This window comes from Vipera ursinii (genome assembly GCF_947247035.1).
Source record: "Vipera ursinii genome assembly, chromosome: 2".
NCBI lineage: Eukaryota > Metazoa > Chordata > Lepidosauria > Squamata > Viperidae > Vipera > Vipera ursinii.
Genome location: NC_139513.1, coordinates 196,810,656 through 196,829,806, shown reverse-complemented (window position 1 = coordinate 196,829,806; position 19,151 = coordinate 196,810,656). Strand labels below are relative to the sequence as shown.

The following is a 19,151-nucleotide window of genomic DNA, read 5'->3' as shown; positions in this document are numbered from 1 at the left end:
TCTGACTTTCAGTGTCCTCCACAATCAACCAACCAGTTCTTCTCTTTACACCAACCAAATAAGCTCCAGCTTATGAATTTTAGTTATTTCATACCACCATCCAAGGTTCTTCTACTCTTTCAAACAGCTCCATCCTTTCTTCTTTTCTCTCCCTTACTTGAAACAGCCTCCCAGAATATTTGCTAGATAACCATACATGTGCTTCTCAAAATGCACCTTTTCAGTGAAGAATTTGGCACTAATGTCCTTCCTAATTTATTATAACTGAGCCTGTAGCTAAGTTTTGATTCCCATGCAGCTTCACCAACTTTGTTAGTGCTTTCTAATTTGTACCATTCTGATTTCTGCTATCTCACCTGGGCCAAAGTTGAGCCTGCAAACAGTATCAAAGCAGTGTGGGAAACCTGCCTTGTTACTCTCTGTGAAGAAGAATGGATGTTCCTGTTTTTCTACGATAATTCTGTGTATTGAAAGACAGGCCGGGATCCAAAGAACTGTCAAATTATTTCGCTCAGGTCAGGATGCTTCTTTTGAATACTATTACTTCCTGTGAAACTGTTACCTCTGTGAGGTAGTTCAAAGAAGGAGGAGTACTAACTGTTTGTTTTCTTGTCAAAACCCTCTATCAACATGTTCTTGCAAAACTAAAAAGTATTTCTCCCCTCCTTTCCTTTCACTCTCCAGAAAACCAAGGAGGGTCCCTTCTGAAACATTTCCCACAGCCTCCCTCCCTCGGTGGGCTGAAATGCCATTAGCAGGCTGTGCAGCTTTCTCTCCTGTCTCCCATTGTTACGGCCACATGCCATTACCAAAATACCAAGCATGCTTTCGGATAGCAGGGGTAGGCAACCTCGGCTCTTTTATGACTCATGGACTCATGGACTTCAACTGCCAGAATTCCTGAGTCAGCTGACTCAGGAATTCTGGCAGTTGAAGTCCATGAGTCATAAAAGAGCCGAGGTTGCCTACCCCTGGCATAGCATAAGAGCTTCATAATAGTGTATGGTTTTCTGGAGTGCTCCAGCTGAAGAGAGGAGAGAAAGTGAAGCCCTCACAAGCTGACATGCACCCCTGGCGTGAAGGTCAGCAGCCGAGTGAAGCTTAGCCACCACCCTTTGCCTTGGGGCAGACATCCATACTGCACCTTAAAACAGCAGCTGCTTGTTCACTAGTGAGGTCTTCCTCTGCGTCGTTGTTTATTGCAAGGATGCGATCCCCTGGCAGAAGCTTCCCATCAGCAGCGCTGCCTGCAAAACACGAGCCTTGTTAGTGAGACACTCAATATATCCAGTTTACAGCACCGCCCGTATATATATATATATATATATGTTTAAGTATTTGTCAAGGTTTTTTGAGTGGACCTTGCTAATTAACTCTTTCATTCCTGTTTTGGCCCGGCTCAGGGCTTATCCGCAGGAACTAGTCAACTTATGACAGCTCATTATTTGTGCAAATTATTCAAATTGCTAATAAAGAATTTGGGAGGCTAAGATGATCATTTCGAACTATTTATGTTCTCATCAGTTAGTCATACCCTTTATCTGAGATTCGAACCCGGGCTGATTATATATATCAGGCAGTGTTTTAACCTCCTGAGCCACGGGTTCCTTCTCTCTTATATTAGCTGGAAGGCAAGGCAAATGTATGTTTAAGTATTTGTCAAGGTTTTTTGAGTGGACCTTGCTAATTAACTCTTTCATTCCTGTTTTGGCCCGGCTCAGGGCTTATCCGCAGGAACTAGTCAACTTATGACAGCTCATTATTTGTGCAAATTATTCAAATTGCTAATAAAGAATTTGGGAGGCTAAGATGATCATTTCGAACTATTTATGTTCTCATCAGTTAGTCATACCCTTTATCTGAGATTCGAACCCGGGCTGATTATATATATCAGGCAGTGTTTTAACCTCCTGAGCCACGGGTTCCTTCTCTCTTATATTAGCTGGAAGGCAAGGCAAATGTATGTTTAAGTATTTGTCAAGGTTTTTTGAGTGGACCTTGCTAATTAACTCTTTCATTCCTGTTTTGGCCCGGCTCAGGGCTTATCCGCAGGAACTAGTCAACTTATGACAGCTCATTATTTGTGCAAATTATTCAAATTGCTAATAAAGAATTTGGGAGGCTAAGATGATCATTTCGAACTATTTATGTTCTCATCAGTTAGTCATACCCTTTATCTGAGATTCGAACCCGGGCTGATTATATATATCAGGCAGTGTTTTAACCTCCTGAGCCACGGGTTCCTTCTCTCTTATATTAGCTGGAAGGCAAGGCAAATGTATGTTTAAGTATTTGTCAAGGTTTTTTGAGTGGACCTTGCTAATTAACTCTTTCATTCCTGTTTTGGCCCGGCTCAGGGCTTATCCGCAGGAACTAGGAATCTCAGATAAAGGGTATGACTAACTGATGAGAACATAAATAGTTCGAAATGATCATCTTAGCCTCCCAAATTCTTTATTAGCAATTTGAATAATTTGCACAAATAATGAGCTGTCATAAGTTGACTAGTTCCTGCGGATAAGCCCTGAGCCGGGCCAAAACAGGAATGAAAGAGTTAATTAGCAAGGTCCACTCAAAAAACCTTGACAAATACTTAAACATACATTTGCCTTGCCTTCCAGCTAATATAAGAGAGAAGGAACCCGTGGCTCAGGAGGTTAAAACACTGCCTGATATATATAATCAGCCCGGGTTCGAATCTCAGATAAAGGGTATGACTAACTGATGAGAACATAAATAGTTCGAAATGATCATCTTAGCCTCCCAAATTCTTTATTAGCAATTTGAATAATTTGCACAAATAATGAGCTGTCATAAGTTGACTAGTTCCTGCGGATAAGCCCTGAGCCGGGCCAAAACAGGAATGAAAGAGTTAATTAGCAAGGTCCACTCAAAAAACCTTGACAAATACTTAAACATACATTTGCCTTGCCTTCCAGCTAATATAAGAGAGAAGGAACCCGTGGCTCAGGAGGTTAAAACACTGCCTGATATATATAATCAGCCCGGGTTCGAATCTCAGATAAAGGGTATGACTAACTGATGAGAACATAAATAGTTCGAAATGATCATCTTAGCCTCCCAAATTCTTTATTAGCAATTTGAATAATTTGCACATTATATATATATATATATATATATATATATATATATATATATATATATATATATATATATGTGTGTGTGTGTGTGTGTGTGTGTGTGTGTGTGTGTGTGTGTATGAAAAGAAGCTGAAGCCGTATAAGTTGACCTGGCGTTGCTTGCTTACGATTTGGAAATTTGAATCCAAGTTATTGAAAGGTTCTTAATGGCACCATTCGAGAAGCCCACCCTGCCCTTGTCGGCAGCACTTCCTTTCTAGCAGAAGTAATGGCAGAAAGGATAGTCTCCTTCTCAATATAACCGGCCACAACATTTTGTTGTTCCAAATGCTGTTTTGTTGTCCCCTCCTGACCGACACAAGGCATTTGAGGGCTAGCAACACTGAGGTCTGCTTAGACTGACATCCCAGCAAGATCAAACTACCAGCTTCCCTCTGGCAAGCAACAGGTGAGAAAGCATTGTGCCCAAAGTCCCTATTCTTTCAAAAATCCCAGAGCTTGGACTCAGCCAGTTTTCTCTAGCTGGTTACGTATAGTGTTATGTATCCTGATGCAGGAAGCTGCATAGCAACAGCCACCAGGGGGCGTTGGCCTGGACGGTTTTGGCGGGAAACCTAGTTTCGGCGGGAAACCTAGGGCCAACCCCATTGGTTGGTCGCCTACCTGGCTAGGTATTTAAGGAGGCCAGGTAGCCCTTGTTCTTCAGTACAACCCTCCCCCCCCGCAATAAAGAGCTGAACTCGTACACCGGCTGGCGTCTCTTCCTTGCGTCGGACCCACTACATTACATATAGCTTGGGATAACGTATGTCAGCGATAACATATAGCTTGACAATAACATATGTCAGCGATCATTAAATTTTTAAGGGATCTTTCTTTTCAAAACCAGAGCTTTGTGTTTCTCCAGACAATTTCCAACTCTGCCCTTTTCCCCCAGTCTCCCTCAATTTCATCTATATTTAGACTGGAAGTAGCTATCCATCTCATACATAATATGTCTTAGAGGAAACATCTTGCCCACCTCCTTCTTTCCCTAAACTTCCTGTATTCAGTGGCGCTATTACATGTATGTTGTACATGTTGGTACTTTTGCATTAGTCATTTGATGCCCCCATATACAGTCTACTATCAAACTGTACCACTTTAAATGTTCCTCCAGAAATACTTTGGGCCTGGACTCAGCCAGTTTTCTCTATCTGGCTACATATAGCTTGGGATAACATATGTCAGCGATAACATATAACTTGACAATAACCTATGTCAGCGATCAGCAAATTTTTAAGGCATCTTTCTCTCCCCCCCCAAAACAACAACAATAGAGCTTTGTATTTTTCCAGACAATTTCCAGCATCAGGAAAATATGAGAAGGGAAAACTGTTTTCTACCTGCAGCAACTGATGTGATAAAAAGGGGGTAATTATAAGAAACTTCAATGCCATAATGTCCACGTAGAACATCTTTTTGAACTTCCACTGTGAGTTTGACGTGATTTGCAAGTTGCCTACTGCCATCTGACAGTCCATCGCTCACTGATGCTCTCCCTCTGCAAATTTAGGGTGGAAAAAAAGGCAGTTTAAAAAAGGTATCCAGTGCTTCCAATTTCCTGAAATCTCAGCATTTGCTTTTGAGATATTTTTACATCAGTGCATACCCACTGAGGAAAACAAAACATATTGTAAGCCGGTAAACAAGAAAGACGCTCTGGTGTATATTGTGGCTGGAGTGTTTATTGTCAAACATGTAAAGTGGGAAGAAATAGTCTGAGAAATATTTTAAATAGTACTAGGCAGCTCCAGAAAAGATACCCATAAATCTGAAAAGTAATACAGATGCGCAGTCTTTGTTTTATATATATATATATATATATATATATATATATATATATATATATATATATATATATATATATATATATATATGTATATATGTATATATGTATATATGTATATATGTATATATGTATATATGTATATATGTATATATGTATATATGTATATATGTATGTATATATGTATATATGTATATATGTATATATGTATATGTATATGTGTATATATATTTTTAATTTTTTTTAATTTTAATTCCATTTATATCCCGCCCTTCTCCGAAGACTCAGGGCGGCTTACAAACTTAGCAGTAGCCTTCATTCTATGTATATGCCTGCTTATTAGGGCTTTCACACACACACCCCAAGCGGCATTATTACAAAGTCAGCTTAATTGCCCCCAACAATCTGGGTCCTCATTTTACCTACCTCGGAAGGATGGAAGGCTGAGTCAATCTTGAGCCTGGTGGGACGCGAACCTGCACTAATTGCAGGCAGCAAATATAGATAGATAGAGAGAGAGAGAGAGAGAGAGAGAGAGAGAGAGAGAGAGAGAGAGGGAGAGAGACCTTGACTAATATATGTGAGGGTTGGCCTCAGCTAATCCTGATATTATTGTCATTTCTGTTTCTCTGTTACTCTAATGCTTCTCTGTTTTCTTTTTCTCGGTTCTGAATGTTTGTTATGTTATATATTATTGCATCTCATTTCTATTCCATTGTTTTCATGTTTCGACAAATTGTAAGACAGCAAGAGTGGCCAGGTGAACTGGGCAGCCCTATGAGTCTAACAAATAAATAAATGTAAGCGTGCACATTTAAACATTGAGGACATATTTAGATCTTACAGTTTAGCTGGATTTTCATATGTTCAGCCAAGAGGCTGTGCATGGACAGCTCTTTGTGCATAAGGTCACTATGAGAGTGGAATAGTTACACAATGGAGTTCCTAACCAAGTGGAAAATCCATGTGGACGTGAAGTTGAACCTGAATAGGCTTGATGTTCTTTTTATGGACTGGTGCTGAAACGTTGACTTGCTTTGAAAATAATGATTCTACAGTTTGGAACAACTCTGTAAAAATTTAAACCAAGCTTAAGATAGCATTTACAGTGATAGATAGTGCCTGATAAATCCAAATTAGTGGGCTTGCATCCCCTAGAACCAGGATAGAAGCATTGCTGCCTTCATGATATCTATCACAAAAAAGCCACAAGATTTCCAAAGTCACCCCAAAGCAAAGGATTCGTATTGGCCATCAGAAAATTGACGTTTATATTAAGTCAAAATTAAGGTATTTTGTTTCTAAAAGATTTGTCCTGCAGTGCAACAAACAGGGAAATATTTGTCAATGGTTTTCAATGATATTTTCAATGATACTTCCTGAGCACCATGATGTTCAAAGTTTGGAATGGCATTTGAGCATTTTGTGTTTCAGCAAGCAAGATGAAGTGGTCTCTATAATCCTGAGAAAGTTGGTTTCGGGTTCCTTGGAAGATTACTGAGGATTTTTTAATAGAAAAAGGTGGATAATGCTGCATCAGTTTCCCACTAGCACATCTTGCCTACAGATTACAGCAGCCTAAAGCCATTCCCTGCAATGCGCATCTGGCAAAAAAATAAATCATTACAGGAGGTTTATTCCAGACCACAGGATGATACTTCGTTCCCACAGGTAGCCAGTGTTGGTAAGCCTAAATCCAAGCTATTTTTTCCATGCTAAAGTTTTGTTCCACTCTAAACAGATTTTTTTAAAAAAATGGCGAGACACAAGCAAAAGTGTTCTATTTTGTGCTACAGGGGTGCCCAAAGTTGAGATGAAGGTCACAACCATACAATCAAAGCCCCGCTCCTTCTTCTGTGTATTGTGATGCATGAGTAAGTTGTGACATGTGTGATGTATGATATATGCATGAGTTTTTCTGCAGAGAGAATATCATTCTGCTACCTGACTTTCCCATACGTGCTGAACCATGTGACTCTGAGAACCACTTTCAAGACATGGTGGAGGGCAGGTAAATATTAACAAACGCCCCTAGAATGGCAATGGGGTCATTTTGTTTTCCTAAAACCCAAATTTGCAACCCCCCCCCCCCAACATCTGGAGAAGCTAACAAAGAAAAGAATGGTACCCAGAGACTCATGACTGGCTTCTGAATAAAAATGTGGTCTGGGAAGCAAATCTTGATGGGAGAATTTGGCACACTACATTCAAATGCGCCTTTGTAAAACAAAACAAAACAAAATCCAACAGCAAGAATAAGCTACTGGTGGCCTGCAAGCTTTTTTTTGCAGCTCTTTGCCTTCTTTTCTCTCAAGATTGTCCTGTCAATTGTTTGACAGTGGCAGAGTTTTCCACCAACTGTTCAGTGGGAAATCAAATCAAAGAGGCGTGTTAAGCCTCCACAAACTCTGGAGGCTAAAAAAAAAAAAGTGGCAAATGCAGTTCAATTTCCATCGTCCTCTCTGATGATGCAATTACCACCCTACTCTTTTCTTGCTGCCAGAAAATAAATAAATAAATGAATAAAAACGTAGCTGCAAAATGGAGGTCAGGAACCCTTGCTCCCTGATGTTTGCTCAAGCATTGCCTGATAAATTCACCATAACAGTTGGCTAGAAAGGGTGTCAATCATCCTAACTCTAAATTTCTTCCTCCCCTCCTGCTTAAATTTGTACATAGTCTTTCTTTTTCAGACTGCTGTGTAACAATACTACAAATAACTTTCATGTCTGCTTTATTTTCCCCTTTTGGCTTTAATTATTTAAATACTGGTATCCCACATTTGTAGTTAAGGGGTAAGACTTTGACCTGGCACTAGAAGCTAATGCCAACACTGATATGTTTTCTCTGTACCTGGGATGCCACAGAGATCATATTGATATGCTACAACAATTGCCGTCTTGGAACAGAGTACATAGTATAGTCCAAAAGTTTGCTAAGGTATTTTACTTGACCTAGGAGAGGAGAAGGATCAGCCTAAGCAACATAAGCCTTCTTCACTGCAAAACAGCTGAGTTTTGGGTGGCAAGATCAGATCTAGGCAAAACCTAGAAGCTACTTCATGGCATCTCATACCCAATGGAAGCACTCCACTGTTCCATCTAATAATATTATATTAAAATACATACCGGTACCTGGCTGAATTATCCCGTGATCGACGCAACCATTTTGCTACCATCTGCTCTATCCTGCGTGCTTTGCGTGTTTCTAGATCTTCCATTTACCTAAGGCAGACAAAAACATTTTATGTATTCATTTACTACGTAAATTTATTGAGTTATTCAGCCAACTCCTCCTCCTCCAACTAGAAGCCCTCCAATTTATATGGCTGGATTAGAATCTGTTAAATACTCATGCTTAAATTACTTAGAAAAGCACGTCCAAAATTCTATTAAATAACATAATTTATTAGACATAACAGTGTACTTACAGAGTCATACAGAAAAAAGTCCTCTCGAGTTAATATTCTCAGATAACTTTCCAGCCTAAATATGTATGTTTTTCTTAATACTGAAAGCCGAAGGGCGGATGGAGTTTTTATTAATTTATTAAAAATATTTTGTATTAATTTCATCAGACGTGTCTTTTCATCAACAGTTCAGATCTCTTATATATCTTTGTAGTTACTTTAGGTAATGGAGAAAATAAGCTTCAAATCATGTTTAAAGTGTTTAAATCCATATTTTAAACAATTTAAACATAATTTGAAGCTTGTTTTCTGCATTATCTAAACTAATTTATAAGGGTATAAGGGAAGAACTGGGGCAGAGGCAGGAGGGGTGGATGGGGACAAATCTTTTTCTAAGAAATATCTCAGCTTAAAGAACCATTATATCTACAAAGCATGGGAACTCAACTGCAGTGTTCACATCAGCCTTCCCTAATCTGGTACCATCCAAATGTGTCTAACTTCAACTTTCATAAATTCTCAGTCAGCATGACATTTGCACAAAAACTTCTGAAAAGTCACCATCATACAAGGAGGACCCTTCATTGGAGAAAATGCGTGCATTCATGAAGAACATGGAAGCCACCTGAAATTGGGTCTGATTATATGTTTATTCATTCAATCTTACTGATTCAGACTAGCAAAACCTGTTCAGAGCCTCAGGCAGAAAATGTATTTTTCAGCCCAACTTCTAATTTGATCAGGGAACTGAAAACACACAGAGCATGTGCTCTTCCATTGATTGGTGTTCCTTAATTCCCTCGACAGGAGCAATACTTCAGAAAAAGTTCCTGGGATTATTATACAGTCTCTCTCCAGCAAACTACCTGCATGGTAATGTTTATCAGCTAGATATCTTTTGGTTCAGATCTCACTTCTGTGTGGTTCCGTTGCTTGGTCTTAGGGAGTAGTCAGATGGTTAGAAATAGTCAACTCCTTCTTCCTATTAATACAAAGATTCCTTTTAATACAAAACTGTCAAAGTGCCTTAGTGCATAATCTACCTTCTGTTTGTCCCTTCCTTACAGAAATCTTTAAAAGCGAGATAATGCATTTATAAAGAGCCTGTTTGATCTAGTGGTTGAGGTGCTGGAATAGCAGTGGGGACACCTGTGTTTCAGTTCTTCTCTTAGCCAGTTGTATGACTTTGGGTCAGTTTGGGTCTTTCTCAGCCATATGAAGAAGGCAATTGTAAACCACTTCCAAAAATACAGTATTGCCAAGAAAACTGCAGGGACTTGTCTATTAGTCACTGGGAGTTGAGACTTAGTCTCGCATCTCCAATATATATCACTATACAATAAGTGCATAAGTTCAGAGATTACTGACAAGACAGACAGGAATATTCATTGCTTAATTGAGAATTTCAGGTTAAAGACAATACAGGTCTTTTTAACTCATTATCTTTTCTATGCCATTTTAAAATACATTTGTTTAATGTTGTTTATTACTATTTAATGTATCTACAGAAAGCCAGTTTGGTGTTGTGATTAAGGAATCAAGATAGAAACCGGGAGATTGTAAGTTCTAGTACTGCCATGGTCACAAAGCCATACACACATATGCACACACACAAGTCTTTAAAAAGCCATTTTGATATAGTGGTTAAGGCATCAAGGTAGACACTAGGAGACCATGACTTCTATTCCTGCCTTAGGCACAAAGCAGCTGGGTGACCTTGGGTTGGTCAATCTCGGAAGGAAGGAAAACAATGGCAAACCACTTCTGAAAAACTTAGCCAGAAAATTGCAGAGACCTATCCAGGCACACTCTGAGAATTAGACCCAACTAAATGTGTGTGTGTGTGTGTGTGTGTGTGTGTGTGTGTGTGTATTTCTATACATATATATAGAAAGGGAGCTATTTAACATTAAATTGCTATCTTCTGGGTAGAGGATAAATTTGTACCTAATCAATAATTTCTATATTATACATATACAGTAGAAAATGCAAAAACCACAACTCTTCTACCCATTACAGTTCATATTTTAAGGGAGGAAGGTAACCTTCTAAGTACAGTACTTTGAAATTCCATCAGTCCCCCCCAAATTGTAATGAATGCACTAGAAAGAATATCAATCCAGAAGATTTACTGCAACAAAGAGACCATCTTCAACAGAGATTAGGCATTTTGTGGAGCCAGCCTATATATTCCACTGAAATAATAAAAAGCACAACTGTTTTAGATCAATGTTGAATCAGACAGTTAAAAGCTGCTGCCTAGCGTCCTTTGATAATAACCCTTCTAAGTATAGTTTAATCCCGTCTAGGAGTCTCAACCCTTGAATTTTAGACTTCAAACCTCAGATCGGTGATGGCATCTCATCTGAAAGCAACCCAGACATGGCTGTTCCTTCTCCGTCTAGGAGAAGGTGGTTTTCTGAGTTCACCATATATGCCACAACACAGCTCTTCTAAGTTCCCAGCAAGTTCATTTGTAGCTCTAAGCAAAGAGTTTTAAAAGTACTAATTGGACATTTGTATAGACGTTTCATGAAAGTTTTGCAGAGAACAAAAACATAGTGGCAAATGATTGTGGGACAAAATGTCTGTTCTCTTTCTCTATAAATATTATATTCACCAAATCTTTTTTCAGGAAAAGGTGAATACATTCTTTCTAGGATGCTTTTGCAAAAGAGAACAAATGCAGGGTGAATGCCGATTCTCTCTCTGTTTCTATCTCCCGCTCTCTCTCTCTCCCCTACCCCAATCCAGGACATAATGGTATGGAAACAACCCAATTGCTGCTTTGGAAACTCTAATTAGAAAAGTTGGCTGAGTGGAGAATAGTTTAAAATTGCTAGTCATGACCTTGCCAAAAAAAAGAGCTGTCATTAAGAAAGCAGAAAAGACAACATTGAAGTCTGATTCAGAGAGCTCACTTCACCAAAACACTATTTTCTAAAATCTTGTTGAAGTAAATGGGTGTTTAGCCATATTTTCTCTCAACAAGTCATCAGGAACCAAGGTGGATGCCTGCCCAAAAATGACTCTGCTGACGGAATAGTGGCAATGCCTCTAAGACAGTCTTTATTCACTAGGTGTTCTACAGTCATGTTCCCGTAATCCTCTTGCCCGTGCTGCCAATACCCGTTTTAGATCTTATTTCTAATAAATTACATTAGTCAATAAACATTCTGGTCTTGGTCCTATCACCATTTGGAACAAGAATGATAAGCATGATGGACAGGGTCCTTCAATAAAATGCATTGGTATCCATGGTTTCACTTGAGATTCTTTTTGAAGCATGCCATTGCAATGGAATTATTGAAAAAAATACCATTCCAAATAAGATTACTGAGGTAAATAAAATTCCACAATAGAGGTCATGCATTTTATAGAACAGATTAGCTTCTATCCATTAACGTACACTCAAACAAAGTATGAAGCGGGCACAGCAGCACATCTTCCTTCCCCTGTCCTTACCACTTTCTACAGAGGGACGATCGAGAGCCTCCTGTCCTACAGCATCACAGTCTGGTTTAGAACGAAGCATCACTGCTTCAGATAGGAAGCAGTGATGCTTCGTTCTAAGCAGTGATTAGGAAGGCAGTGCAGAGAGTGGTGAGGACGGCAGAAAAGATTCTTGGCAGTTCTCTCCCTTCCATCCAGGACATAGCACATAAGCGTTGCTTGTGCAGGGTCCGTAAGATTGTCTGGGACATTACACATCCTCTTCACGACATATTTTCCTTGTTACCTTCTGGGAGGAGGCTCCGTGGTATCCAAAGCAGATTAAGATTCAGTCACAGTTTTGTTCCATACAGCATTAACCTTGTGAACTCTAAAGCTTCGTCCTTCCTTTATGTATTGAAGGTAGACAGTGATTAATATTTATATGGTACTTATATGTAAGGAGGTAGGTCTATACATATGTTGTATATAGTATGTTTAAATGTGTGTTATGGGTGTGTACAGTTTGAGAGCAAGCAACAAAAAATTATTTTTAATGTGGGCCATTGAACCCACAGGGAAAAAATGACAATTAAGATTATCTATCTATCTAGTATCATTTGTAAGCCTTTTTTTTTTTTAAAAAAAAATGACAATTCAGTTCAGTTATGCATTGCCACTCTGTTTTAATGACTCTGAGATTGTTTTAGTAATTAATCCTGCCCCCCCTACTTTAGACTATTGCTTTATTTCATTGGTAAAATATATTTGTTTACAGTGAAAGTTCATCACACCAATAAGGGCCCATTTAGAAGGGAAAGAGAAACACAATGAAGATATAAATCATATGAACATAACCATTAGTATGACTATAATTACTGAAACTAAGGATACTGTTGCTGAGCACAGGACGCTCGTGAGATATCCCCAAGGCATTTTATACAGAATAGAAATTCAGGACATGGAGAAACCATATCAACATTCTTATTTCTAAGTTTCTCAGTGACAGAAAACCAGACCCCGAGGTAATGGCAGAACTGTGCAAATCAAAGTCGAAAAATCCAGCAGGCATAATTGATTTAGGGGACTTGCACTAACCCTTTCTGGTTGTTCCTATCCTGACATAGTTGTAACAGATGGGAAAGAAAACCAGATGGAACTTGTCATTTGTGACAATGAAATCAGAGTGCCTGTTGACTGCAGACTTGACATATTGCATGATTCAGAGATATGGAAATCACTCGATATTAGTGGTTAGGGAGAGGATACCTGATCTTCCTGTTTGAACACCATAACGGCAGGTTGCTTGCTTTTGCTGCGATGTTATAACTAATATATTTTTTGACCAATGGTTTCATGAGGCATTGAACCAAGTGTGTTCTAACTGGCGTTTTATTTTGTGATAAATTAACCCGCTCTGCCTTTCAACCAAAGCAAGTGCTCAAAGCCACTAATGACAATACCATTATTTTTTCCCCTACACATATACAATATCCTTGGTGGAGCAGTGGGCTAATGCCTCCTTAAGTAACACCAGCTGCCTGCAATTAGTGCAGGTTCGCATCCCACCAGGCTCAAGGTTGACTCAGCCTTCCATCCTTCCGAGGTAGGTAAAATGAGGACCCAGATTGTTGGGGGCAATAAGCTGACTTTGTAATAATGCCGCTTGGGGTGTGTGTGAAAGCCCTAATAAGCAGGCATATACATAGAATGAAGGCTACTGCTAAGCTTGTAAGCCGCCCTGAGTCTTCGGAGAAGGGCGGGATATAAATGGAATTAAAATTTAAAAAAAAAATCCACTAAAACCCACTGAATTCAATAGCCGAACTAGCTTATCCATCAGTGAAATACAGCAGCAGTGAAGGCAGCCTTTGAGAAAGTTAGAGATTAATAATGCACAGCACAAAAGTTACCCAATGCTTAGAGAGAATATGTTCAAGAATATTTGGCTGTCTAACAGGCAAAACTTTCAAAACAAAGGCTCAAGCCAACGAACATTGAACACAGGCCTAATCCAGATACAGCTTTGTCCCACAGGGTGATTAGTTTATCATCTGTGTTTTGTCTCTAATTCTATTGCTGACCCTCTCCCACATGCTCTGTCCAAACATTACACAAGATAGCCATGAGAGATATTTGTTGTCGGAAGCATGGAGAAATTGCTGTTTTACACACAGATTTATATCTGCCTTTAGGCTTAATGACATCCTCTTAGCATGGCAGATAGTTAATGAGATGCTTGGGAGCTGAGAATCCTGTCCATGTGATTTTTTGCTTGGCAATAGTACGCATAGTTTATCCTTGCCTTCTTCTGCATTGTTTTTCGACTTCTGCATCTTACTTGGACCTAAGGCATTTTTTTTAACGCTCTCTCTCACTCCAGTACTACTTGTAAAGAAATTTAGAGTGGATCTTGGTAAGATATGAGTGGGCCATTAAGGAGGGATTTGGAAAAGAGATTTTCCAATCCTGAGACAGAGGGAAGTATGAGATGGAAATTCAAAACAAACCTGCCTTGATTTTGTTCACTTTAAGATGGGATTGAGGAAAACGTGAACAGGATTCAAGATTTTGATATTCTACCTGGCTATAATAAAGAGCATTCTCGGAATCTCTGCTGTGCCCATCACTTGACTCGGAAGGACCAAACCAGAGCTAAGGCTTCTAGCTTCCAAACACTGACAAGCATAGCTGGGTACTGATAGGCTGGGTAAAATCCCAAAGAAGGAGCCAGAACCGAAGCAGTACCCATTATTTCAGAGTGAAATAATAGTGATTGTGCTTTCCACACTTCTCTAGTGTTGCTGAACAATTCTATTTTGGCTAGTGATTAAGAGGCTATTTATCAACTGTTTTCAAGGAGCACGTAACACCACTCTTCCCAGACGGGTTGTCTTAAAGCTGTGATAAGGAGGTCACATTTCTATTAATGGTATATATCAGGCACCAGCATTTTCCTGGGAGAAGTCCCAGGAAAGGTTGGCACCAATGGCCCTTTTCAAATCTAGAGCAGGGCATGAGAATTCAGTCACTGCAGCTTCTACAACATGCAAAAAGCACACAATGCAGTCAAATAGGCAAGTACAGGATGTTAAGCTCTTGGGAGTATTTACACTGAGCCTGTCAATCACAGAAGCTGATCTGTACACTCCTACTTCCCTCTGTGTCTGTAGAAAGTGATGAGTAGCGATAGGAAGAGAAATTATTCTGCATTTTATTACTTCTAGTGCTAAGTTCAGCAGTCTGTGGTAGATCTTTGAGGACACAATTGGAATGAAATCTTCATTGCTGGAGTGGGATATTATTACACTTATTTAATTGTAGAGTGGTCCAGCATTGTGTATCTCCTATCATTCATCCTACAATTATTTTTCCTCGAGTCTGCAATCCTCTGGGCTTTGCATACTCAGTTAAATCCCAATGGAAGGCAAGGTGAGACAATTTTTACTGCTGTATCACCACTGAGGAACTCTTAACAAATTTGTTCGAGAATCTTTTGTTTCTCCAGGAGAAATGCAGAAAAAGGATCCACTCAATTTCTCTATTTGGGAATTGGGGGGGAAAGTTTGAACAGGCAATTTGAGGAGGGAGAAGACTCAATAAAAAAACACCTAAGGAAAATCATGAGGCTGCATCTTAGTTTCAGATTTTAGTGTTTTCAGATCAACATCCAGAAGCCTCATTAGTTTCAAACTTGGCTGAAGATTTCATTTCCACGTTTATATTGCAGAGCCAACTGGAGGAGGAGGAGGAGGAGGAGGAGGAGGAGGAGGAGGAGGAGGAGGAGGAGGAGGAGGAGGAGGAGGAATTTCTTTGGGGCAGAATGGCAAGCTAGGAAGGGTCCCTGCCTACTTCTTGAAATATGAAATTAAACTCCTTCTAGCTGGATATTTATTTATTTATTTATTTATTTATTTATTTATTTATTTATTTATTTATTTATTTATTTTATTGGATTTGTATACCGCCCTATTCCCGTAGGACTCAGGGCGGTTTACAGGGCAGTTAAAACCATGAATACAAAAAATTAAAAACAATTAAAACAATTAAATTAAATTCAAGCCCCAAGAGTAAATCTAAAATCCAGTTAAATTAACAACCCCACAGTCTGGACCAAACAGATCGAAGAGCCAAGTTTTCAGGTCCCGGCGAAATGAGCGAAGGTCGGGGGGGGGCAGTCCTAAGTTCTGTCTACTAGAAAGGTGAAGCCAGCCTTTCCACGGGATCTGTTTGATTCTAAGAACTTTAGAATACATAACTCAAGCACATAAGTACTTTTTATGTTTTCTTTTTTCCCCTTCTCTTTGACAATGCATGCATCTCCATCCCTTTTATCTTTGTGCTTTGCTCTTATTTTCCCCCTCTTTTTTGTTATTAATTCGCCAAGAGCCTTGGTGGAGCAGTGGGCTAATGCCTCCTTAAGTAACACCAGCTGCCTGAGATTAGTGCAGGTTCGAGTCCCACCAGGCTCAAGGTTGACTCAGCCTTCCATCCTTCCGAGGTAGGTAAAATGAGGACCCAGATTGTTGGGGGCAATAAGCTGACTTTGTAATAATGCCGCTTGGGGTGTGTGTGAAAGACCTAATAAGCAGGCATATGCATAGAATGAAGGCTACTGCTAAGCTTGTAAGCCGCCCTGAGTCTTCGGAGAAGGGCGGGATATAAATGGAATTAAAAAAAAAAAAAAAATTAAAAGGCAATAAAAAAGCAAGTAACTGCATACACTCACTCACTCACGGTATTGAATGCAAACAACACCCTTCAAAAAAGCAGCTGGAGAATGTTTTGGAAAAAAGCGAGAGAGAAAAGGGGCAGTGAATGACTCCATAACAACCTCTGTCTTAGAGTAGAAGAGAATGCTTGTATGACTTTATCGCCATTAAGTATGACAGCTGACCATTTTCTAGGCTTCCTTCAGATTGTTGGATTGAACATTTCACATCTCAAAACAGCAGGCTTAATTAGCCAGTGGTATCATAGGGAATACAATTCTATGTGGGACAAATATCACATCAGTTAAAAACCAGGATCCATGAACACTGGCTATCAGTCAAACACCACGATCCCAAATGCTTAATCTCTACCCACACCAACATCAAAAGACACCAGGTCAATTGGAGCAATGCCAAAATCATTAGCCACGCTGCCACCTGCCACACCCGAGAGTTTGTTGAAGCCTGGCACTCCACAAGCAATTCCATTAACAGACACATCGACCTACAACCAGCCTACCAATCCCTCAGAATCCAAATCAACCGCACAGCCAACCAGAAACAGCACTGATCCTCGACCAACCCACGCAAGCCCCCCAACCAACAGTTCACCTGTCAGTGACCCTGATTTGATGTAACCACCCCATCACAAGACCCATCACAAGCCTCTTGCTGATGACTCCCACCTGACCCATCACAAGACCCTCACAAGACCCACACCCACACCTGAAGCCTTTATAAACAGAAGAACACCCTAAACTCCGCTGAAGATGTTACCTAGCCTGGTAAGGAAACATTCGAAACCAACCCACGAGCTCAGAGAACAAACCTTCACCCTCATCCTATACCTGAGCTGCAGAGTTTTGCCACTATTGAAAACTGAAAAGCTTTTTATTTTATTTATTTATTTTAATTCCATTTATACCCCGCCCTTCTCCGAAGACTCAGGGCGGCTTACAAGCTTAGCAGTAGCAGTAGCCTTCATTCTATGTATATGCCTGCTTATTAGGGCTTTCACACACACCCCAAGCGGCATTATTACAAAGTCAGCTTATTGCCCCCAACAATCTGGGTCCTCATTTTACCTACCTCGGAAGGATGGAAGGCTGAGTCAACCTTGAGCCTGGTGGGATGCGAACCTGCACTAATTGCAGGCAGCTGGTGTTACTTAAGGAGGCATTAGCCCACTGCTCCACCAAGGCTCCTGAATCTACTTTGCAAAAGCACCAACAAAGTTTGCCATGGGCTGAGTTTTGCAATGGACTCTTGGAAATAAATGAATGATCACACTGAGTGAATCTGAGAACAAAATGCGGTTGCATAAATTCTCATTGTCTGTCAGGTGCCCTTTCGTTCCTGTTTAACTGGGAGGTCTGAAAACAAGCATCTATTACAAAAAGATTATAAGACTGTTATGTGTTTCCCCTGCTATGATTCTTTAACTAGTTAGCTATTAATTTCTCACACTGAATTACCAGCAAGTTGCATGGACAATCAAAGAATTCCAATTAAGTGATGGATGGGAATGTTATGGTTTCTTCCAGCACAATGTGTAAGGTTCTTAATGTGCAACGACAGAAAAAACAGAAGGTTTTTGTTTCAGGGATATTTTTTTTAAGCAGAGAGAAGAAAGCAGAACTAATAAGTGACATTGAGCTGAACAGAAGGGCTCGGAGAGTTCAAAAATCTGCATCTGAATTATCCTTCCTCCCTTTCCTCCCTTCCCTTTCCCCTCTTTATTATTTTTTTTATAAATAACTCAAGGCAGAAAACATATATAATACTCCTTCTGGCTCCTATTTTTCCCTACAAGAACCCTGCCAGGGCTGAGCCCAATGTTTCACAACATTGGGCTGAGGCAGAAAGACAGGCCCATGTTCACCCAGCTGGATTTCATATCTAAGGCAGGACTAAAACTCACAGTCTCTTGGCTTTTAGACCTACAACCACTTCATGAAACTGGCCCCTTCCCTTCCCCTCCCTCCCCTTCCCCTCTTTTTCATTCTAAAGACCCATCTTAACAGCTACACAACAGGCAAGAGTAGCACACTTTTTTTTCCTATTGCGCATACTCATGTCATCTGAAGCTTGGGACCAAATTAACAAATAGATCAGTCAAAATAAAGGTCAATTCATCTTTGCCTAATCTCATCAATCAAGCATATGCGGGAGAAATGAGGGAAGAGATAACATTCCAATGTACAGGTCTGTGGAGATTCTCGGTCTTCCAGGTCATGGTTTTCCCAAAGGTGCTTTTTCAGGAGGCAACTGGACTTCCTTTAAAGATGTTTTCTTTGAAGATGTTTTGCTTCTCATCCAAGAAGCTTCTTCAGCTCTGACCGTATGGTGGGGAATGGACGGATTTACACTCCTTGCAGACAGCTGGTCATTTGCATTCTTTTAGAGGGTCGCTGAAGCCATTTGGAGATTTACTTGTGTCCTCAGGGCCACCCGAGTAGTGCAAACGTGTGTGGAGCCTTATTGACTGCAGGATGTCTTCTGCCCTGTGTCCCTTCACTGTTGAAGAACAAGCGCGGGCTGTTGGAGGTGAGTCTGCGTTGTCTGCATCTCAAACTGAAGCACAAATGGTTCCTGTAGTCTGCAATGTTTTCTGGAAATCCACTCATACTCCCGCACCATTCGAAGGATGTTCATCCCAAAATGCATGG

The 19,151-nt window shown here is 40.1% G+C and overlaps 1 protein-coding gene across 4 annotated transcripts in view; it reads right to left on the bottom strand.

The window, feature by feature from the left end:
- The window catches only part of FRMPD1 (FERM and PDZ domain containing 1), a 74,188-nt gene that overhangs the window by 28,344 nt on the left and 26,693 nt on the right, over positions 1–19,151 (bottom strand). For 2 of the 4 annotated variants that reach the window (XM_083357173.1, XM_083357174.1), the window contains exons 3-5: positions 8,064–8,153; positions 4,487–4,644; positions 1,145–1,247 (exon numbers count right to left, since the gene is read on the bottom strand). In XM_083357173.1, coding sequence (XP_083213299.1) covers positions 1,145–1,247; positions 4,487–4,644; positions 8,064–8,149 — 347 coding nt within the window. In that variant the 5' untranslated portion in view covers positions 8,150–8,153. Of the gene's footprint in view, positions 1–1,144; positions 1,248–4,486; positions 4,645–8,063; positions 8,154–19,151 lie in introns of those variants that run through there. The other 2 variants (XM_083357176.1, XM_083357175.1) reach the window with 2 other exon arrangements.